The sequence below is a fragment of the Leucoraja erinacea genome, chromosome 2 (genome assembly GCF_028641065.1).
Source record: "Leucoraja erinacea ecotype New England chromosome 2, Leri_hhj_1, whole genome shotgun sequence".
In the NCBI taxonomy this organism is placed as follows: domain Eukaryota; kingdom Metazoa; phylum Chordata; class Chondrichthyes; order Rajiformes; family Rajidae; genus Leucoraja; species Leucoraja erinaceus.
The window spans coordinates 88,701,893-88,725,589 of NC_073378.1; the positions used below are offsets into that span (position 1 = coordinate 88,701,893).

At 42.2% G+C, this 23,697-nt stretch overlaps 1 protein-coding gene across 7 annotated transcripts in view; it reads left to right on the forward strand.

The window, feature by feature from the left end:
- top2b (DNA topoisomerase II beta) overlaps nt 1-23,697 on the forward strand; it is a 110,763-nt gene that overhangs the window by 3,443 nt on the left and 83,623 nt on the right. For all 7 annotated transcript variants that reach the window (XM_055660517.1, XM_055660532.1, XM_055660484.1 and 4 more), the window contains 11 exons: nt 5,266-5,454; nt 8,023-8,113; nt 12,549-12,612; nt 14,417-14,562; nt 14,662-14,759; nt 16,923-17,135; nt 18,739-18,912; nt 19,019-19,120; nt 19,211-19,348; nt 20,842-20,980; nt 21,206-21,363. In XM_055660517.1, coding sequence (XP_055516492.1) covers nt 5,338-5,454; nt 8,023-8,113; nt 12,549-12,612; nt 14,417-14,562; nt 14,662-14,759; nt 16,923-17,135; nt 18,739-18,912; nt 19,019-19,120; nt 19,211-19,348; nt 20,842-20,980; nt 21,206-21,363 — 1,440 coding nt within the window. In that variant the 5' untranslated portion in view covers nt 5,266-5,337. The remainder of the gene's footprint in view (nt 1-5,265; nt 5,455-8,022; nt 8,114-12,548; nt 12,613-14,416; nt 14,563-14,661; nt 14,760-16,922; nt 17,136-18,738; nt 18,913-19,018; nt 19,121-19,210; nt 19,349-20,841; nt 20,981-21,205; nt 21,364-23,697) is intronic.

A 23,697-nucleotide genomic window follows, 5' to 3' on the forward strand; every position in this document is an offset into this window, starting at 1 on the left:
CCCTTGGTGAATGCAGGTGTTACAATCCAGTAGTCTAAATATCAACGATTTACCATAGATTTTTTGCTTTTTCTTTCCTGAGATTTTATTCATCATTCCATGGTCTCACTTTTGCTACCCACCCTTTTGTTTGACACTTTGTCTTATAAGCTCACTGTCTCTATCTTTTGGGAGATGCTTTTGCAGAAGCCATGATAAGTTGTTAGAATAGATTTTGTAGATGCAATTATGGTATGCTGCTGATGAAAAATTTAAGGCCTAGTATTCTGGTGGCACTAGATCGATGAAGTAGGAATCGGCCTGGCAATAGGCTATGCTTGATTTATTCACTCACATGGCTGCTGAAGGGCCATGTGGTCGCCTCCACTGACCTGTGACCACACAAATGCAGCATCCGCTGCCGCTCTGCTTACGTAAATTGAGGATGCAATGCACCGCTTCCCGAGCTGATCACGGGACTTTAGGCCGCCAACATTCCCCTTCACCTTTAAATCCATTGTGGAGGAAGAACAATTATAGAATAAGGGAAAATATTTTAACTTTCACTATTTATAATGGCACAAATTTAACTGCAACTATTCATTGCCTTTTCATTCAAAAATCATGGATTTAAGTATGTTCCAGGATTTAATCTAAAGTAATGCAAAATTAAGGGAGCAGTAGTGATAGTAATGGAAGCCTAATTTGTTTTTTGGTTGAAATTAGGTTGAAATAAAAGATTTAAAAAAAAACAAGGAATGATAAATTTCTTATGAAAAAACAGCCTTGTGGCAACATCATTATGAAATACGTCATCACAGAGACAGAGATATCCACATCTTCAAACCTCATCTGCATTTGGTGCGAGACCAAATGTAGACTAGGTGACCACTTTGCTCAATACTTGTACTTGATCCATTAAAGCATGCTGGATCTCCTGGTTACTAACCATTTTACTTCCTCTTTTCATACTGACCTTTCTGTCCTGGCTGCCTCCTTTGGCAAACTAGTGGAGCAACACCCCATGTTACACTTGGGTAGCTTACAACCTAATGGTATGAACATTGAAATATCCAATGCTAAGTAAACTCTGTCCCCCCCCACCCTGTGCAACATATATCCTTACCTCTGGCTTTACATTTCACTTCTCTCCTTATATGCCACTTCTGTCACTAGCCTTTGTCACATACTCCATTATCTACCTCCCTATGCCACATAAATGGAAAATAAATGTTGTAATTGAAGTTGACAAAAACAGTCATTATAAAATGTCAATTACAATAAGTATAACACATAGTTGCCAGAGTATTATCTTTCTGCTAACTGCTCATTTGCAAATAAATTACCTGCTGAATTGATCCCATTTTTGAAAATACTTGCAGGGAAAACACACCCATCATGGGATTACTTAGGTAAGATTGGGATTTCATGGGTTCAAATTCAGGAGTGTTTCATTTATCATATGCACCGCTTATGAATCGGCACAATGAAAGTCTTACTTGTTCTAAATACTATGATAGTGCAAAATCCAAAGTATGTAGAGCAACCATAAGGAGTGCCAAATCCATAATTTGGTGATGAAGTGTGATTGTGATTAGGTGGTCAACAACTTGATGGCTGATGGAAATAGCTGATTTTAAACCTGGAGGTAACAGATGTCAGGCTTTCTTTCTAAAGATAGCAAAGAGAAGAGAGCATGGTCAGTGTGATGTGGGTCTTTGATATCAGCAGCACCTCCTGTTGATTCCTTTGATGGTGGGTAGGTTGTCAGGTCCACCACTTTCTGGTCACCTTCACTCTTGACCATTTGAATTACCGAACCAGACTGTGATGCATTGAGTCATTATGCTCTCCAATGTGCACCTGTAGAGGTTTGGTAGGTAATTGCATCTCATGATGAATACACTCTTCACACTCAAAGCATAGCATCATGATAAGGTAGAATTGGCAACGTACACGCACTACCTGATAGTGCTTATCCCTCGTGTGACGAACCTGGCAAAACATTCCAATTGAGAAAATAAGCTGCTCAACACAATTTTATTAATTTGTCAACGATGCACACTTGAATGGACTACTCATCAGCATATTAATTATGCTTCCAGAGTCCCTGACAGTATAGGCACTCATTAAAAATTTAGCTTTGTCAGTAGTATCTCATTTAGTCCTGCCCCTTAACCCACAAGGAAGATATTTTAAAATATTGAATATGAGCATGAGGCAAAAGCTGAAGTCTCAGGGTACAACCAATTACATTGTAATGATAGGAAATTATTTTCCCCAATAGGTTGTATTTGTATAGCATTTTAACAGTAAAATAGCACCAATGCACAGCAAGTCTGCATTGCCTCACAGCAGGAGAAACTTGTAATTAATCTACTTCTATCCACGTGGAAGTTTGTATGTTCTTCCTTGAACTGCAAGGATTTTGTCCAGTGCTTCATTTCTTCCCATGACTCAAGATGTGCCATTTAAGTTGCTTCTAGCGGTAGGTGAGTCAGATAATCTGTAGTGGTCTCGTTGCCACCTTCCCTTCAGCCAACAATGGTCCATTCTATATTTTCCTTGAGCTCGTCCCCTTTGATCTCTTGTTACCTTACCCTTCTGTATCCCAATGTTTCCCTCTCCCCTAACTCTCAGTCTGAAGAAGGGTCTCGACTCAAAACGTCACTCATTCCTTCTCTCCAGAGATGCAGTGTGTCCCACTGAGTTACTCCAGCATTGTGTGTCTATCTTTGGTGTAAACCAGCATCTGCAGTTTCTTTGTACATATTAAAGAATAATTTGCACAGCTGCTGGCAAAAACTCGCCACACAACCACGCTATTTTTAAACGGGAAATCAGCCCTCCCCAGAAAAGGTAGAAAAATCATTGATACCCGACTAAGCCATGCCCACTCTTTCCCTGGACAAATAAAACCATCAAAGACTATATGTTTTAGACATTCAGAATCTAAAACTTTCTTTTTTAGAAAGACAGGTAAGTAATTAACAGAGATTTGCTGATAACCATTACTTAATGCAGTCACTCATCGCCATTCCCTATCATTGAAATGAAGAGTGAAGAAATCTGTGGAATTGATTGTAACTTGATTGATTTCCTCCACCATGGCCCTCAATACATGGTTCCTGATGTGGCTACTGCTCAACCTGCAGAAAGTGGGTGAACACAGCCCAGTGCACACAGGCATCCAGTCCACCCTCACGGTACATTACACCAGGAAGGCTAGATCTGTTATCATTTGCACGACACAGTGAAATTCTTTTGCACATCCCACAAATTCACAGTCACCATATTTTGCCGCTGTTTACAAAGAAAATGTCCAGTATCCACATGCTGAATGCCCAGGTAAGCCCCAGGCTACTGCAGGCACGCTACTCCTCGCCTGACTACCTGTGTCCTGAGGGGGGAGCGCCTCCTGCAGCTGACCTTGAAAGCGCTGGAAGCAATACCCTGGTCCATCCTTCACATCCTAGTAGTCAGCGGCTCCACTTCGACTCTTCTGCCTTCCCTCTGCAGGCAACAACATGCTAGCCTGTCGCCACAGGATGCCAGGTTTCAGTTCTCACTGGCCGACTGCTCCGTCCTTGCTCTCACCGGCCGCTGGGTCAGCTTTTGCAACGCTCTGCGGTGGCCGCCAGGTCCGTTCTTGCAAGGCTTTGCGGCAGTCGCTGGGTGCTTCCTTTCCCGTGCCACAGCCACCGGGTGCTTCCCTTTTGCGTTGCCATGGGGGCCGCCGGGAATTTGCCATTCCCTTTATCTCCTCCCCCTCTGGGAGGAGATGTAGGAGCTTGAAAGCCAAGATGTGAGATTCTTCCCTCGTGCTATTGGACATCTACACCAATAACCTTTTTCACACGCTGTCATGTGCTCTAAATTTATAATTCTACCTTATTTGGTTATCTTGTTATTGCACTTCAATATTTAGTTTGAAACTATTATAGATTGCACTACAATCTCTGCACAATTCTGCTGTTTTGCATTTATCCGGATTTTATTGAAGTTAAGGGCCTGTCCCACTTAGGCTATTTTTTAGGTGACTAAGCTGTCGCCACATGGTCGCTAGGGTGTCGCTTGTATGGTAATTTTCAACATGTCGAAAGATTTCCGGAGACAGTCGGCCACAGTTAGTTTGACGCCAATGAGCGTAGCTTGACTTCTGACGTAGGTGCTGTCGCAGTTGTCGTCAGGTTAACGTAGGTTGTCGCCGGTGTTAACTTCATTATTTTTTTTGTTAAAGTAATGATTCTATTTCAAATTTTATGTCGAAGGGGGATCCAGTCGCCGGTTTTTCGGCGACCTGCTACAACTATGGCAGTTGCCGGCAGTCGCCTAAAAATAGCCTGTGGGACAGGCCCATTACGAGAAAAAAATCTCAAATATTATAATAGCCAATGACCATCTTTTGCAATCGCTGAAATAGAAAGTGAACCGCAGCAACCTTAATTTATAGTAAATTTATAGCGATATCATTTTGAAAGTTGAATATTTTTGATAATGAACCATGTTTTGGATTTTCTGTCATTTCTCAATGAGCCAATATCTTAACTTCAGAGTTTTATGCCTATGCAGTTTAGTACCAAAATGTAAAATGCATCATCATTGATACAGTTTGTCTGTATAACCTGCATTTTTTAAAGTAGTTTTCACCAGTACAATGCAAAACCATAAAAACTTTTAAACTTTTTTGAAACCTTTTCCTATGAAATAATCTGAAAATTTTGTCTTAAAAAAATGAGGAACAAACGGGTTTTAATGCTGATTAGCAAGCAATCTGGCCATTTAAGAATTAATTTGCTGCATTAATTTGCTATGATCCAATTTGTAAATTGGAAACAACTTTCAAAATGTAGGATTTTATTCTGTCTATGAGAATTCTTTAATGTGATTTTCTGTTCATCTACTATGACTTCATAGTTACGTTGAACTAAAACGTGATAGTACTTGGCATCAGATGAGAGCAAATCAATAGTTAAATATTTTATGTGAGCTCTCTGAGTTGAACAGTCGGTGTTACTGGTTTGCTACTGGTTGTAATTTTCTGGTTATTTTGGAACTGGCCAATAATAGTTTGTAATCATAACTGTATAATTTCTTCGGTGAAATAATTCTATGGTTCCAAACTTTCCTTGTATGCAATGTGTGATGAGGTCTAGATTTGGTAAATTTGACCTGGCATTTCTCTTGGAACATTAAAAAAAAATCTGGTTCATAGTTATGAAAATATGGTTTTAATCCAATTATATAGTTTCCTATAGTAAATTTTTAACAACTTTTGTTCTGCAGACATTGTTCAGCAATCAGAAAGGTCTTGCAAATAAGGAAGAAATAAATGCTAAAGCTGACACTTCAAAAAAGATGTCAGAGGCTTCCAAGAAAATGTCTGTGGAGAGAGTTTATCAGAAGAAAACACAGTTGGAACACATCCTCCTCCGTCCTGACTCGTACATTGGTTCAGTGGAGCCTGTAACCCAGGTGAGAAATTATTACTTGCCTGTCGCATTCATGGTTAATGTGAAATGAATGAATTTGTAGTCTTTCAAATATTTTAATAACAAGTAGTCATTGATAGAAACTATAGGTTTTAAATATTGCACTGAGAGTCATAAATTCTTATAAACTAGAAACAACCCCGTTAACCCACTGCATATGCAGACCATCAACCGCCTATTTACACTAATGCTCCAAGAATCTTTTTTTTTCTTATTCTCCCCATACTTCTATCAATTTATCCCAGGATCTCCATTCACTGATATACCAAGAGCATTTCTACAGTTGCGTAAATCCATATGACTTTGGGATGTGGGAGATAACATAGAATATAGGTGCAGGTGTAGGCCATCTGGTTCTGTTAGCCCTAAGAGCAATATCTAACTCTTGAATACACCAGTGAATTGGCCTCCGCTGCCTTCTGTGGCATTGAATTCCACAGATTCACAACTCTCTGGGTGAAAAAGTTTTTCCTCATATCAGTCCTAAATGGCTTACCCCTTATTCTTAAACTGTGACTACTGGTTCGGTACTCCCCCAACATCGGGAACATTTTTCCTGCCTGTCCAGTCCATTAAGCCTGTCCAATCCATTAAGAATTTTATGTTTCTATAAGAAACCCTCTCATCCTTCTAAATTCCAATTAATATAAGCCCAGTCGATCCATTCCTTCATCATATGTCAGTCCCGCCATCCTGGGAATTAACGTGGTGAACCTGCACTGCACTCCCTCAATAGCAAGAATGTCCTACCTCAAATTATGAGACCAAAATTGCACACAAGACCCCAGGTGTGGTCTCACCAGGGCCCTGTACAACTGCAGTAGGACCTCCTTGTTGCTATACAGCTGCTCCTCAACTTTGGATGGGGTTATGAGATTATATCAACCGGCTCATCAGATCTGTTGCCATTCGATGTCTATCTCACCTCCTGAAAGATTCTTCACAAGCCCCACCCTCATCGCTTTCTCCCACGGAAAGGCTAACACGGTTCTCTTATCTCTCTCTCTCTCTCTCTCTCTCTCTCTCTCTCTCTCTCTCTCTCTCTCTCTTTCTCTCTCTCTCTCTTTGTCTCTCTGTCCTCTCCCCCCAGATACCTTGCATTAGAAACAGCTGACTCAATCGACCTAGCATCAAGATAAATAGGAGAGAAAGTGCACGGGCTAACGTTAGATACTAACAAGTCAGCTCAGGCGAGCGAGTGCGTCTGCTCAACAGAGGACCATTATACCACAGGAAAGCAATTTTAATTAAACAGTAAACATTACCGCTTAAATTATCAACGCTGCCACGAGGCCAGGCCAATGAAATATGGTTTCTACTGAATGTATCGCTTTTGCACAATCGTAATGTCGAAATATCGTAAGTCGAATCATCATCAGTCGAGGAGCATCTGTACTTAAATCCTCTTGCTATGAAGGCCAACATGCCATTTGCTTTCTTCAATGCCTGCTGTACCTGCTTACTTTCAGTGACTTGATGTACAAGGACACCCAGGTCTCGTTGCACCTTCCCTTTTCCTAATCTGACACCATTCAGATAATAACCTGCCTTCTTGGTCTTCCTTGGATGCAATGTGTGATGAGGTCTAGATTTGGTAAATTTGAAACCAGAGCATTGGAGAAAACCCGCACAACCAAGGGAAACATGCATACTTGAACAGCACCAGATTTCAGGATTGAACCCAAGAATTATCCAAAAGGGAGGGAGTGAACTGATATGGCATGTTTTCTCAGATAAAAAAAAAGCTTTGGTAAATTGGAGAAAGGAATGATAATGACGTTTCAAACCCTTCTGCTAAGGCAAGGGTCGGCAACCTTGTTCTGCATAGGGGCTGGGACGCATGTGTGTGAGCGGATGGCAGGCCACATTTATCACGTGTACACATGGATATCGTCCCCATCCCGCCCCGGATGGCAGGCATCAAATGACGTGTTCACAGAAAGTAGACAAAAATGCTGGAGAAACTAGCGGGTGAGGCAGCCTCATGCAATCCTTGCGGTTCTTTCTTAAACGTGTTCACAGAAGGTGCACGGCCGTGCCTTGCTTTGCGCAGGATGTGGTACAGCCAGTGCCTAGTAGCTGCTCAGGGCTCTCGGCCGCTGGTCGTGGCGCCCGGCCACTAGTCAGGGCGCCCGGCCGCTGCTCGGGGCTCTCAGCCGCTGCTCGGTGCGTTCGGCCACTGCTCAAGGCGCCCGGCCGCTGGTCGGGTCTCTCGGCCGCTGCTCAGTGCGTCCGGCCGCTGCTCGGCCGCTGGTCGGGGCTCTAAGCCGCTGGTCGGGGCTCTAAGCCACTGCTCAGGACGCCTGGCAGGGCCGGATGATTACGGGGAAAAAGATCCGCTTGCGGGCTGGATGATTTCGGGTTACGGGCCACATTCCGGTTGCCGACCCCTGTGCTAAGGGAACTGAATCTGTTTCATTTTGAGGAGGGACAAGACTACATGGCATGTTTCAGGCCTTTGAATTCATGTATACTTCATTTATAAAAAGGAAACTCTTCTATGGAGGATTGCCTAATAGAGGAAATTGTAAATTCAGGATTTTTTTTTCAGGCAATGTGGGTATATGATGAAGAAGTCGGTATGAACTTGAGGGATATTACCTTTGTTCCTGGCTTGTACAAAATATTTGATGAGATTCTAGGTAAGCACTTTTTTTCCCCCACTTCAACTGCCATTTTAAGATAATTGTAGCGTGAAACTCGTCCAGTTGTTTGGAATTTCCAGTGGTTTGACATCTGGCTTCTGCATTAGTCTGGTACATGAGGTGGAGTCTTGAGTGCGAGATGAATGTAATACTGCAGGGCTCTAAATTAACGGTTGCCCGGGTGCCAATGACCGCCCAAAGTGCCGCCGGGCAACCTAAACGCCGAGTCATTTTGCCCGGCTTGGCACTGCAGATACTGGTTTATACCGAAGATAGACACAAAAAACTGGAGTAACTCAGCGGGTCAGGCAGCATCTCTGGAGAAAAGGAACGTGACGTTTCGTGTCGGCAACGGCTGTATTGCGGGGCAAAGATATTAGGTGCGTGGTGACGAAGGGTCGGAGCGAATGACGGGCTCCGCACAGCGGCAGCAGCGGCTTCGATAGCGGCTCCAACTCCTCCTCCCGCACCCCGCCCGCCCTGATAGCGGCCGCTGCCTGTAAATCCACCAAAGGAGCTTTCCCGCACACCAAGGCCGGGGGGAAGGAGGCCTCACGCCGTCTGAAGCAGCTGCACCAAAGATCCTATAGCTGTAAGATCTTTGAGCTGCACTGCTCGGCCCCGCACCTTGCTGTTGGCTGGCGGAGAAGAGGAGGCGGTGGAGAGAAGATCCCAACCGCCTCTCCCTTTTGCGGTGGACAGGGACGGCCAAGGCAGGGGAGACACCCCCCTACATCCCCCTTATCCTGGGACCCTTCCTCTCCATCCCGTGCTGATCACCCTATCCACCTCACATTGATTCTCCTGCCACTCCTGCCACTGGTCCCCAATTCATCCTGTACTTACCCCCATTCCCATCCATCCTGCACTGATCTACCCATTCATCCCGTACTGACCCACCCTCCATTTACCCTGCACGATTCCCCCCCCCCCCATCCATCCTTCACTGATCCCCTCATTCATCCTGTACTGATCCCCTCATTCATCCTGTACTGATCCCCCACTCATCCTATACTGATCCCCTCATTCATCCAGTACTGATCCTCCATTCATCTTTTATTGATCCCCCATTCATCTTTTACTGATCCACCCCATCCATCTGTACTTATCTCCTCATTCATCCTGTTCTCATCCCCCTCATTCATCCTGTACTGATCCCCCTCATTCATCCTGTACTGAACCCCCCATTCATCCTGTACTGATCCTCCCTTCCAACCCGTACTGATCCCCCCCATTCAACACCACTGACATCCCCTGTGCTCTCCCCTCACAATTTTACATACTCCAACCAACACGTACTAATTCACCTCCCTCAATTCATCCATTCTGCACCGATTGCCTTCTCAACCCCCCCCCCCCCCCCCCCCCCCCCCCCCCCCCCCCCCCCCCCGCCATCTATCCACCCTGCACTGATTCACACCCGACCCCCGACCCTATTGTGCTGGCAATGTCTTCAGAGCGAACATTGACTATGTTTGATAACGGAATGCAATCAAATGTGGTTTAATTCCCAATGTTATTATTTGTTTTAGTCCATAAGGATGGATTAATTCAATTGTGAACATGTGAAACATTAAAACCGCAGTGTTTGATTGTCACAGCTACCGTTGACACGTTATTACAGAAATCATTTTAACAGCAAATCAATGCTCTTAATATGGAATATCAGTACTGTAGTTATTTAATGAGCAACATTCACAACTATACTGAAGAAGGGTTTCGGCCCAAAACGTTGCCTATTTCCTTCGCTCCATAGATGCTGCTGCACCCGCTGAGTTTCTCCAGCTTTTTTGTGTAACCTTCACAACTATACGTTGGATTTATCCAAAGTTTTAATTCTACAGTCGGTCATATACATCATAAATTTGGTCAGGAGATATTTCAGTTGAAATTTTAACGTTAATTCTGAAGTGGGAATGATGGAAACAGTGTTTATCAATAATTTTTTTTTAATCTGGTGCGTACAAACTGGGTATCATCATTGCTGTGCACAACACATACATCTAATCTGAATGTCCGGTAATGTGGGGTTTTGACACCTTTAAACATATTACCAAAAGAACATTGGCTGCAGTTATGTACTTTGGCCATCTCTTGTCAGTTAGTGTAATGTTTAACCTGTCAGATGGGTATTGTCGGTTTTAACAGCCAATATCATAAAATGCCTTTAGAAATTTCCTTGCAACCTGCATATTTTGTTATGGATAAATAATGTGGGAAGTGGGAGTGTTCCTGTACCAATAGCAATAACGACCTATGCTATGGCCATGTCATGGTAATTTTTGGTCCTTCACAGAAAATAATGCATGCATCAATCTGTAGTGTGCATGGTTAAGCACGTATGTTACCATGGTCCAGGATTTATTGACACAGGTTGATCATACGCTGAATAATCCAACCACATTTTTGTTTGGAAGTAGAAAGAGTTGAGATACTGTAGTATAATTTTGCTGCATATCATTGTGGTATATATCATGTCTTGATTGGTGAATATGTTTAGTTTATGACTATTTGAAGCAGAAATAATATGTGAATGCTTCATTGAGCATACTTCCGACTGGTAACTACGCACTTCGTCCGAGCACATTATCGCAAGCGCCATGCAAACCGTGTTAAATGATCACCTAAACTGTCATTTGGCAACCTAAAAAGCTGCCACGGTTGCCTGACTGGCAACAGGGAAAAAAAGTTAAGTGAGAGCCCTGTACTGGGTGCTCAAGAAACTCAAGGCATCTAGAACAAAACAGCCCACTTGAGTGATATGAGCCAGCATTAAATATAGGTGAAGTTGTGGAAGACTGCTGGCAAATGTTGTGCCTAGATTTATGAAGCGCTGCAAGGAAAAGCCTGGAACTATAATAGGTCAGTAAATCTAACATCTATAGTCAGACAGTTATTAGAGAGTATTCTGAGGGATAAGTTATGCAAGCTTTTAGATAGACAAGGGCTGATTAGGGATAGTTGGTATGATTTTGTATATTGGAATCAGTGTCTCATGAATCTGATTGTTTTTTGAAGATGCTACCAGGCTGGGACTGTATATTCCTTGGAGTGTAGGAGAATGAGTAGTGATTTTATAGAGGTGTATATGATCGTGAGGGGAATAGATGGGGCAGGTGCACAGTCTTTCACCCAGAGTAGGGGAATCACGAATCAGAGGACTTAAATTTAAGGTGGGAGCAGCAAGATTTAATAGGAATCTGTGTGGCAACTTTATCACATGTGGGTATATGGAATGAGCTGCCGGAAGAGGTAGTTGAGGCAGAAATTATAGCAACATTTAAAAGACATTTGGACAGGTAAGTGGATAGGAAAGGTTTAGAGGGACAAACGCTGGCAGGTGGGACCTAGCACAGGTGGAACATATTGGTCAGCATGGATAAACTGGTTCAAAGGGTCTGGTTCCATGCTGTACGTGGCTGTAGCATGTGCAATCTAAGAAATGCACTAGATGCTTATGTAGTTGCTTATCTAGGCTACTTATCTACAGGGCTCGAAATTAACGGTTGCCTGGGTACCATTGACCACTCAAAGCGTCGCCGGGCAACCTAAACACCGAGTCATTTTGCCCGGCTTGGCAACCAGATACTGGTTTGTACCGAAGATAGACAAAAAACTCCGCGGGTCAGGCAGCATCTCAGGAGAAAAGGAACGCGACGTTTTGTGTCGGCGATGACGGCGTGGGAAAGATACTAGATGCGGGATGACGAAGGGTAGCAGCGAATGACAGGCCCCGAACAGCGGCAGCAGCGGCTCCATTTCCTGCTCCCGCACCACGCCCGCCCTGATAAGGGCCGCTGCTTGCAAACCCGCTAACGGTGCTTTAAAAAAAAACCCTCCCGCACGCCGAGACCGGGAGGAGGGAGGGAGGGAGGGGGAGGCCTCAGCGTGCGGGAGGGTTTGTTTTTAAAGCGGTTATCGCCGTTAGCGGGTTTGCAAGCAGCGGCTGCTATCAGGGAGGAGGAGGAGATGGAGCCACTGTCGCGGCGGCTGCTGCTGGGCGGGACCCGTCATTCGCTCCGACACTTCTGAAACAGCTGCACCATAGATCCTATAGCTATAGGATCTTTGAGCTGCACCGCTCGGCCCCGCACCTTGCTGTTGGCTGGTTGGGGAGGGAGACGGTGGCGAGGAGTTCCCAACGGCCAAGGCAGCTCCCTTCCAAGTTGCTACAACCCTGAACTTTAAATATTGCAGAGGTAGTCAATGGAGTAAAAAATTGGTGATTATCGCTACTTCATCAATGCCGAGTCAAAAATGCTATCCAGTTGTACTTTTCAGTCTACTTTATTTTCAGTGGCTGGTAATGGTGATCTATTATAGTATAATGTATAAAATGAGGCAAAGATCATTCCCATTCAAATAAGTTATTATTTTATGTGTGGTAGATATTTTTAGCTGTATAAAAAAAAGTGGCTTTGTTTTGTTTTAGTTAATGCAGCTGATAACAAGCAGAGGGACAAGAACATGACCTGTATCAAAGTTTCAATTGATGTGTAAGTCTTTGCATATGTACTTTGCATATTGCATGTCCATTGTCAGATATACGTTGTATTGCTTTTCTTTCCATTAGAATTTAAGAATGATTTGCTGGCTTACTTATTCTATTGATGACTGTTTATCAATTGATAATTTATATTTAAAAAAAATATTCTATTTATAATTATTCTATTTATAATCAAAGGTGTCGATCATTAATTTGATAACCGTTAAAGCTTAATAATCGATATTGATTAAGTCAAATGTTTGTAAACAAATTGTGTGATGGTCGTCTTATCTGACGTGATTTGATTTGCTTGTACGTTTGCCTGCTTGTGTGTCTAAATTTCTATTCTTCACTTTAATTTTCACCATGTTCAAATAGGGATCAAGGGATTAGTTTCCCACCTTCCTCCCTGGAGCCCCAGTGAGCCACGTTACAAACTTATATGAGTTTTCTAGGAAATTCTTAATGCTGTACCTTGTAGCAAAAAAAATATCATCTATGCACATCAACAAGTGTGAATAAAATTGTTGTGGCATTAAGTGAAGTAAACATGTGGAGATTAGCCAGAGATTGAAGAGATTGTTACAGAGATCGCAGAACACTTAAGTGGGGTAGATGTCAGGTGTGTAGACAAGATTAAGCAATGTATAATGGGTGTCATCATTCGCTTATATGAGATAAACAAATAAGGCTTGGGGTTAGAGTATGTAGCTGTGTGGCGGGGCAGATAATTCAAATCACAAACTGGAAAAGCACCTACTGACCAAAAAGATAAGCTTCATATTAAAGAAACATTATTCAAGCTTGATATTTTGTGAAAGAGCATCTTATTTGAAGTGTATACATTTTAATTTATTTTCATGGGCATTACACAAAGATGTGAGTGAAGCAGTAATTGTTTACTTTTAGACATTGCATGTTTTCACAAAATATTGAAGAGGGCTATTGCTCCAAGAAATAAGGAAAATTATTTAAACTTCAGTTGGATCAGTAAGCTGGAGGAAAAGATTCAAGACAATTTTTTCCCGAATGGGTGAAGATTTTTAAGTTGGTGTGATGTATAATGTACTATCTGAAAGGATAGTGGAAGAATAGTTCATATTAATTTTCAAATAGGAATTTGATTAATAATTGGAAAGATAATTGCATAACGTTTAAAGAGATGGTGGAATGTAGAAAGATGCTATAAAGTTTTCATTTAGAATTTGCTTAGTATTTCACTTTCATTGAGTGGCAGCAGAAGTGTGGTATCGATGTTGAAATCCTGCATTTTGTTTTTGAAGAACAGTTAAACTCCAATAGTCTGCTATTCAATTTTTCATAAAATCCAATAATTTGTAACATGACTCCAGTTCCCATGCTTCCATTAAACTCGCTGGGTTTGTAGGAAATGTTATTATACTACTGTGTAACATTTTTTGTAAGTATCAGAGAATATTAATTAGAACTAGACCAAGTGGGACCCGTTGGGACCAGTCCCCTCAACGCGCGGTTGCGGGGGGGGGCAGCCTACGGCGTCCAACACATACACCAACACACACTACACTAACCTCCTCCCCCTGATATTATATTAATATTCATTCACTCCTTTTCTCCAATCCCCCACCCTATCCACTCACACATAGTCCCCAACTGCAAAGGCACGGCTAGAGAGGGAGAAAAGCTTGGATCCCTGAGTTTTTAAATGGCTTTGCATGTATTTTTGATGTGTTGCAAACTGTAATGTGCCATTTAGTCCATTCATTAAAAAAAATAATAAATCACTCGTATTGGAAGATAAATCCTTATTTAAATGGCTTTTTGTGTTCTTCAAGGGATTCCAATATTATTAGTATTTGGAATAATGGGAAAGGCATTCCAGTAGTGGAGCACAAAGTAGAAAAAGTATATGTCCCTGCGTTAATTTTTGGACAGCTCTTAACCTCGAGTAACTATGATGATGAAGAAAAGAAAATCACAGGTAAGAACTGTGTTTGCCATGACATTCAATTGTGAAAAATATTTTCAGCAGTTGATGGGATTGATGCCGGTAAATTTGTTAATTTTTTGGATTTTGTAGGTGGAAGAAATGGCTATGGTGCTAAACTTTGCAACATATTCAGCACAAAGTTTACAGTAGAGACTGCTTGTAAAGAATATAAAAGCAGTTTTAAACAGGTAAGATGTGATTTTAATCCATTTTAATTGATTGGAAGATGAGGAAACATTGTAGTTTGACAAAAGACAATAGGTGCATGAGTAGGCCATTTGCCCCTTCGAGCCAGCACCACCATTCAATGTGATCATGGCTGATCATCCCCAATCAATGCCCCGTTCCTGCCTTCTCCCCATATCCCCTGACTCCGCTATTTTTAAGTCCTATCTAGCTCTCTCTTGGAGAGCAGTAGCGTTGAGATGGAGGGGGTTGGGGATCATGCCAGCAACTTACTCACCGCTGCCGCAGCGCTCCGGGCGCGGAGCCACCGCATTGTGGCCGGCGAGGGAAATAGCTTGGGTGGCTGCGAGCGGCCGCCCGGACCAGACAGCGTCACCGGCCGTCTCTGTCTCTCAGCGCCTACTGCCGGCCCACCCGCCAGCCAGCCACGGTGTCTTTCGGCACAGGCGCACCCGATGGAGGTGGTGGTTGGTGGGTAGCTATTGGGCGAAGGGCTGGCTGCTCCGTCCCGGGCAAGCTCTCTCTCTCTCTCTCTCTCTCTCTCTCTCTCTGTCTCTCTCTCTCTCCCTCTCTCTCTCTCTCTCTCTCTCTCTCTCTCTGTGTCTCTCTCTGTCTTTCTCTGTCTCTCTGTCTTTCTAGCTGTCTCTCACTCTCTCTCTCTCTCTCTCTCTCTCTCTCTCTCTCCGTCTCTCTGTCTCTGTCTGTCTGTCCCGGGGCAGGTGACCTGGACGCTTAAGCCAGTCCCGGGCTCGCAGGGACCTGGGCGCTACAGCCAGTCCAGGGGCAGGCGACTTGGGAACTGCAGCTACTTATACAATGATACTGCTACACTCGGTTATAGCGGACTATCAGCAATAACGGACACAATCATCCCCCCCCCCCCTCTCTCCCTATGGTCTGTTATAACAAAGGTTTATTATAATGGCCCAAACCTTCTATTGAAATCTTAAAGAGCCGCCAACTGAGCCATGCTATTTTATTGCCTACACCTCAGTATGATTTCCCATTGATCCCTTTTCCTTCTAGAGCAGGTGTAGATCTTTGACTAAGCTGCACACATAACAGAAATAATGTATTATCTTTCTGCTGACTGGTTAGTACGCAACACAAGCTTTTCACAGTACCTCGGTGACAATAAACTAAACCAAGAAATAGTTTGATTCACTCTGCAATTTTAGACATGTTGCACCAGATAAAAATATGGGTACATTTCATAGTGTTCATTTGGGGTTAGGTTGTTAGGAGTTATCTGTACAAACATGAGTATTGGTGTATTGTTACATCAAAATGTTTTATTTCTCTAGTCAGTGACTGCCAAAGCAGAGAGATAACACATACTGTACAGGAATATGAGAACAAATACAAATTTCATGTTTTTCTACTGTACCACAAATGACAATTTTAAAATTTAAATGTGTGCTCCTGATCTTCCTTTTGTTCACACTTATGTGCCCAAATACTCAAACCTCCACACCAATCTTCACTGTCTTTTCTCCAGTTTTTTCCACATAACCCTGCTTAAGCTCTTCAGAATGTACAGGTGCATACATGGGTACTCTTCTCAAGTTTGTGTGAAATACTTGGAATCGTACTCAATCTAACTATCTTTAAATATTTGTTGAATCTAAATTTTGACGTTTTGGAGTTTTGTGCTAAATACATGAATGTGCAAAGGACAAGGGAGGTAAATAAATACTTCTACCCAAATATAACCTGTTTAAGCTCCTCCCACATTCATTCTTAAAAAATCACCCATAGCCAAAAATGTTCTTGCTGTGCTTTTCTGAAATCTTATTTAGATATATTTGTTGTTGCTGATTTAGAGCTTGTGCTTGTATTATTTTCATTAAATCTTCCAGCATTTTATTGAATTTGGCATTAAGTTTGGAATACTCGTCCTTATGCTGAGGAATGTATTATTTTGATAATCGGACCCTGGTTTCATCTACAAAAATGTGTAATTAATTCATCCTTTATATTTTGTATGTGACCTTCTATAATTATTATCCTATTAACAACGGCAGATCACATGAATTTTTTGTGTGCAATCATTCTTGAGGTAACTTCCATAAGGCAAATACAGTGATATTTGTTAAATTTGTGCCTAATCTATGAACAAAATTAAATTTTAAAATATTTCAAAACATTTTATTTTCTTAATGCAGACGTGGACAAATAATATGAACAAATCATCTGAGTCAAGGATTAAATATTTTGATGGAGATGATTACACATGTATTACATTCCATCCTGATCTGTCAAAATTTAAGATGGAAAAACTGGATAAAGATATAGTGGCCCTTCTGACGAGGAGAGCTTACGATGTAGCTGGGTCATGTAAAGGAGTCAAAGTCATGCTTAATGGAAAGAAATTGCCAGTAAGTAATTATTAAATGCACGTTTAGATTGCAATTTTTGCCGGATATTTTGGAATAGTCCATAGATAAAAATATTCACCAGGTCAGGCAATATCTTTGGACAGAGAAGACAACTGGTGTTTGAGGTTGATGACCTTTTCAGAACTGGGAAAAGTCAAAAATAAAACAAGTTTTTTTTAATTCAGCTGAAGTGGGGGAGGGGCATTTTAGACAACCAAATAAGGGTGGAGGCCAAAAGATTTAAAACAATGTGAGACTGCGGGTTCAAACAATATGATACAAGCAGGGTGAAACTGAGTTGAAAAGACATGTGAATCATAAATTGTTGGTCTGGGAAAAGCATCAATAAGAGAAGATTAAAAATTACAATAAAGGAAAATAAGCTCTGAATGCTCAACCAAAAAATACAGTCCTAGAGAAACTCTGCAGATCAGGCAGTATCTGGGGAGGAAATGGACAGGTGATATTTTGGGTCGGGATCTTTCTGCAGACCTGTCGTGGAAAGAAAGTTGAAAAAGAGGTGGAAGCAAGGTAAGGCGTTGCAAGTGATAGATGGTGATTGGCAGGTCAATAACGTTAGTGATAAAGTCTAGAGGTGAAAAAGAGACAAAGGGAAAGAAAAGAAAGAGTGAAATATAAAGTCGGCAGAGGGATACGGGTGAAAAGAGACTGTGGGTAGAGAGGGAGGTTAAAAAGGAAATTAGATAAATCCACCTTCTTACCGCTGGCTTGTAAGTTCCCCAAGTCAAATCTGTGATGCTGTTCCTCCAATTTGCATATGGTCTCACTGACAGTGGAAAAGGCGCAAGGCAGTGTAGGAATGAGAAGGGGAGTTAAAATGTTTGGCAACCGGGAGATCACGTAGGCCAAGGCGGACTACGTGTTCAGTGAAATAATTCCCAAATCTACACTGGGGTCACGCTGATCTATCAGACCCCACTCCAGAAACACCAGAAACTGTAGATGAGGCTGGAAGAGGTGCAAATGAATCTTTGGCTCACCTAAAAGGACTGTTGGGGTCCATGGATGGAATCGAGGGAGGAGGGGTATGCTGCCTGACCCACTGATTTACTCCAGCATTTTGTGTCTTTCTTCGGCATAAACCAGCTTCTGTGGTTCCTTCCTACAGCCTTTACCTTATAACAGGAAAGATGTGGAGGATTTGGAGAGGGCACAGAAAAGCTTCATCAGGATGTTGCTGGGATTAGAGGGTATTAACTTAAACTGTTTTCTCTGGAACACTGGCGGCTGAAAGGAGACCTGATAATTATATAAACCTCTATGAGAGCATTGAGAAGATGACAGTCAAATCATTTTTCAGAGTGGAAATCCCAAATTCTCAACCGCATAGATTTAAGTTTAGAGTGAGACCGTTTAAAGAAAATATGTTGCGCAAGTTCTTTTTTTTATATGGAGTGGTGCATATTTGGAACGAGCTGCCAGGAGTGGTCTTGGAAGCAGACATAAATGGGGTTGAGAGGGGAAAATAGAACAGCTATAATCGAATTGTGGGGCAGACTTAATGGGCCAAATGGCCTAATTCTGCTCCTATTTTTTTATGGTATGCAATGTATGTTGAACTGTGTTCTTGCTAACCTTTTAGATAAATGGATTCCGGAGTTATGTGGATCTTTATGTCAAAGATAAGTTGGATGAGACTGGCATTGCACTAAAGGTGGTTCATGAAGCAGTGAATGATCGCTGGGAGGTGTGTCTGACCATGAGTGAGAAAGGCTTTCAGCAAGTCAGCTTTGTAAATAGTATTGCTACCACGAAGGTCAGTATTTAAAAAAGGGTATATTATCAAACAATGCTTTTTAAAAGATCTCGCCTAACTTTCTTGCAAATTAAAAATATTTCAAAATTTGATGTTGTTTTCAAAGGGTGGTAGACATGCTGATTATGTGGTAGACCAGATTGTAAGTAAGTTGATTGAAGTGGTGAAAAAGAAAAACAAGGCTGGAGTATCAGTAAAACCGTTTCAGGTATGTTTTTAGTAGAATTTTAGTAAAACTTGACAAAATAAACAAATTTGAGAACGAAGATAACTTCAGATGTGTTTTTCTTTTGCAAAGGTAAAAAATCATTTATGGGTCTTTGTCAATTGTCTAATTGAAAACCCAACATTTGATTCACAAACAAAAGAAAACATGACTATTCAGCCAAAGAACTTTGGATCCAAGTGCGTACTTACCGAGAAGTTCTTCAAGGGGGTTAGTATTTCGATGTTAATTTGTCAAAATGTACAACTTTGATTTCATACATTTTGTACAGGTAGGGGACATTGGTTAGGGTTAAAGTTCTTAACCTGAACTAGAACTCACAACCTGTCACCTTTTGATGTTAATTAACTCTCATTCAAATAATTTCCGGGTTGATGGCTTAAATCTTTCAAGGAGGTTGCTTACTTCTCTTTTTATAGGATTTCCTACTTAATGTTCATCAGACCTCTGGAAACACTGCAGGTAAAAAAGAGGGTAAACGTGTAATATCCACTTTCCAGCACTGGTTTGTGGACTTTGAGTAGTAGAATTTTTTTCAGGCCAACAAACACTTCCTCCAAACACTTTCTACCATGCCACATCACTGACATTCTGTGATGATCACCCTCCTTTCTCAACATAGCTCCACTCTCACCCACATTTTCATTGGAGCATCATTAAATGTTGCAAAGTAGCAATACATAGCACAGGTACCATGCTTCTTACCTTGATTGTTACTTGGTTTTCAGTGGCATAACCTAAAGCAATATATTTAAACATAGATATGTTCATATTTTACATTGTTAAAGCCACCAAGTGGAGTTACTTACTATCATTCTCTGTTGAGTTTACCCCACACCCCCAAACACAGACAATTAACTTAAGCTAGGAAGCGAAGACAAAAGCAAAAATATTTTTGTTTCAAAACTTAAACTTGACTTTCTTGTTACTATTTTCACTGCGGTTGGCAGTAACTCGGTCAAGTTGAAACAGAGTTAAAAATCCTCACTCTTGTTTTGATTTCAAAGCTATATCCTATCCAGTACAAAACTGGTTTGTTTAGCTTCAGATATCAATCTGTGAAGAACTAAACTTATCTTTGTGACATCCTTCACTCCAATAAACTTAATTTTATCTTAGATCAACCACTCGTATCCTAACCATCACCAATTTCCACCTTTCTAATCGCTTCAAGATATTCATGTTTGAATTTACTTATAGCTACTTGCCCCTCTTGCCTTTCATCTTTTTTTCACGGTTATCCAGATAATGTGGTTGGTAGCAGTGTTTGCTTTACTCTGAAACTTGTTCTCTAAAACTCTACCTTTGCTTTTTTGGGGTTTTAGAAAGTACTCTCATAGCCAGCATTTCTTCCAAGTTTTTAATTCCCTCTTCATTAGTTAAGGATAGGTTCCTGCTCATTCCCCCTCCAGGAATATTCTAGGTTTTAGACAAATTATATAAATGCCATTTTCAGATTCATTAAAGATATTTTTGTAATTAGATCATTGTGTTGATTTAGAATAAGTTAGATGATTGGATTGGGAAAAGGAGAGCTAAGAGGATCCAGCAGAAAACTGGAGCCAAATGCTTTACTCCTCCTGTTTCCTATTTTATGTTTTATTGCATTTTGTATTGTTAAAATGAAATAGATATTTCTTGAATGGATTGTTTTTTTTTCTACATTGTTTTACAAGGAATGAAAATTTCTTTGGTCCTTCCAGGCAAACAACTGTGGCATTGTTGAAAGTATATTAAATTGGGTAAAATTTAAAGCCCAGACCCAACTTAACAAGAAGTGTTCCTCAGTAAAACACAGCAAAATTAAAGGCATTCCAAAATTGGATGATGCCAATGATGCAGGTACAGTAAGTGCTTTTGCTTTCAATTCTGCTAGAACACTGATGACATAATTTATCATATCCTTGGTTTAAAATAAAGTAGTCTTTGGAGAATTAAAAAAAAAAATCAGAACTACAGTGGTTTAAAAAAGGCCCTTCAAATATTTGTGTGCAAAACACTTTCGAAAATTCATTTAGCATTAGTTTTTAACATGTAAACTAAAGGACGTGCATATTTTTCTAACAGGTGGAAGGCATTCGACAGACTGTACTTTGATTCTGACAGAAGGAGATTCAGCCAAATCCTTGGCTGTGTCAGGTCTAGGTGTAATTGGCCGTGATAGATATGGTGTATTCCCTCTGAGGGGTAAAATTCTCAATGTCCGGGAGGCTTCACATAAACAGGTATGATCTCACATTAGTAGTGTCAAATTGCATTGTATACATTAACTTGGAATGAAGAATGTGCTATTTTGACCTCGTATGCAAATCTATTTAATGTAAAAACAATTGTGAATGAAGCATTTGAGTGAGTGCCGTACTTGATAAAAAAGTGCGTTTAAAATTCCTAAGCACATGTAGTTTGCAGGTTGTTTTATATTAGCAAGTTTGTACTTCAGATTTCTTTTTATACTCCTATTAGAACAACCGCGGACCCGTTGGGTTCCGTTCCCCCCAAAGTAATATTCCACCAATCTGCGCACGCGCGGCTGACAGGCCCACACTGCGCAGGCACGACTGCCGCGTTCAAAGTTGTGCTGTTGACGGCAGAAATTGTTAAAGTTAATAAAGTGAATAGAGGAGCCGTTTGTAAAATAGAACAATACTTATCCGTGGAGCCGTTGTGTCACCGTTGTGAGGCCAGGCAAGTACAGGCGGAGAAATAAAATGGCAATATGAAAATCGGCAAAGGGCCCAACTGCGCACGCGCGGATACCGGGCCCACTGTGCACGTGCGGGTATTAATCAACCATTCACCCATGGCCCCCGACTGTGTAGGCACGACTGACGGGCCCGCAGTGTTGTGTCATTGGCGGCAGAAATTAAGTTGAAGTTAATAAAGTGAAAAGAGGACCCATGGAGGCCTTTGTAAAATAGAACAAAACATACCCATGGGCCAGGCAAGTACAGGCGGGAAAAATACCCAAAATGGCGATCTGAAAATCGGCACTGGCCCCGACTGCGCACACGCGGATACCGGGCCCACTGCGCACCCGCAGGGAAACGGCATCATTTTGCATTGCTGCCACGTCACCCGGCGCCATTTTCAATTGTGACGCGCCTGACGGGCCTCCTCCAACTGCGCATGCGCAGCCGGCAAGTGGGGATGCTGTTTTAAGTAAATTTAAGTTTTAAATGTCAATAAGTTGTAAAATATAACATCAATCTGAACGAAACTTGGCTAATGCACATTGCAGGACAATGGTGAGTAAGGTGGGCCAAAAACTGTAGCGCTATCGTTTACCGTTTTGGCAGAGTTTTGGGAACAAATGTATAAACAAACAAGATGAGCGTTTTGGTAATATATACCAGCCCAAGTGGGACCGTTTTCCCCAACACAATCCATCACTCACCCGGGGGTGGCGTCGGAGGAAAGTTCTGGAATCCTTTTGTAAAACGTTGCGGGACGGCATCTGTGCTCCCCGGAGCCAATGAATGGACTTGACTTGGTTCCCCGGAGCAAATCAATCCCTACATGGGGGGGGGGGGGGGGGGGGGGGGTGAAATTTCTGGAATCTTTTTTTGTAAAACGGCAATCAATCCTTCCCACGTGAAAACCCCCACCCCACACACAATAACCCCCCACACACTCACTAAGCCATCCCCACACACACTAGCCCCGCCACACACTAACCCCCTCCCCACAATCACGACCCCCCCCACATGCACTAACCTCCCCCCACACACACTAACCCCCCCACACACACGCTAACCCCCCCACACACACACTAACCCCCTCCACACACACACACACACTACCCCCTCCCCAAACACTAACCCCCACCCCACACTCACACTAACCCCCCCCCACACACACTAAACCCCCCACAACACACTCACTAACCCCCCTCCCCACACTATAACCCCCCCCCACACACACACACTAACCCCCCCCACACGCTTATCCCATTGTGATGTCATTGGCAGCTTATGTAAATGAGATCCTATTGTGATTGGACAACTATGAGATCCCATTGTGACGTCATAGCTACTAACTGCCAGAATCTCCGATCCAACTATTAAATATCAATTACTTGTGAAATATAACATCAAACTTGACACGAACGACCATGGGACAAAGGTGAGTAAAGTGGGTGGCAGCTGAGATCCCATTGTAATGTCATTGTCGGAATGTTCATGGCAGCGTATGTTAATGAGATTCCATTGTGATTGGAGGACTGTGAGACAGTGTTTCCACTTTGAAGGAAATTACCCGAAATTCGAGAAATTCTGGTTGTCTTTGGGCAATTTTAGGGAAATTAAATAATTACGGGGAATTTCCTGGTATGTGCGACTGCCGCCCCAACTGCACACGCACGGATCCAATCCGGCACGCGGGATGATTTGCAGGAAAAAAGTATGTACCCGTATACGACCATCTGTGCCTGCGCAGTTCGGGGACGCCTGTCAGCCGCGTCACAATTGAAAATGACTCCGGTGAGGCAGTACGGATGGCGTCTCCCCGCGAATGTGCTGTTGGACCGGTATCCGCGCATGCAAATATAACACCAATCTGGT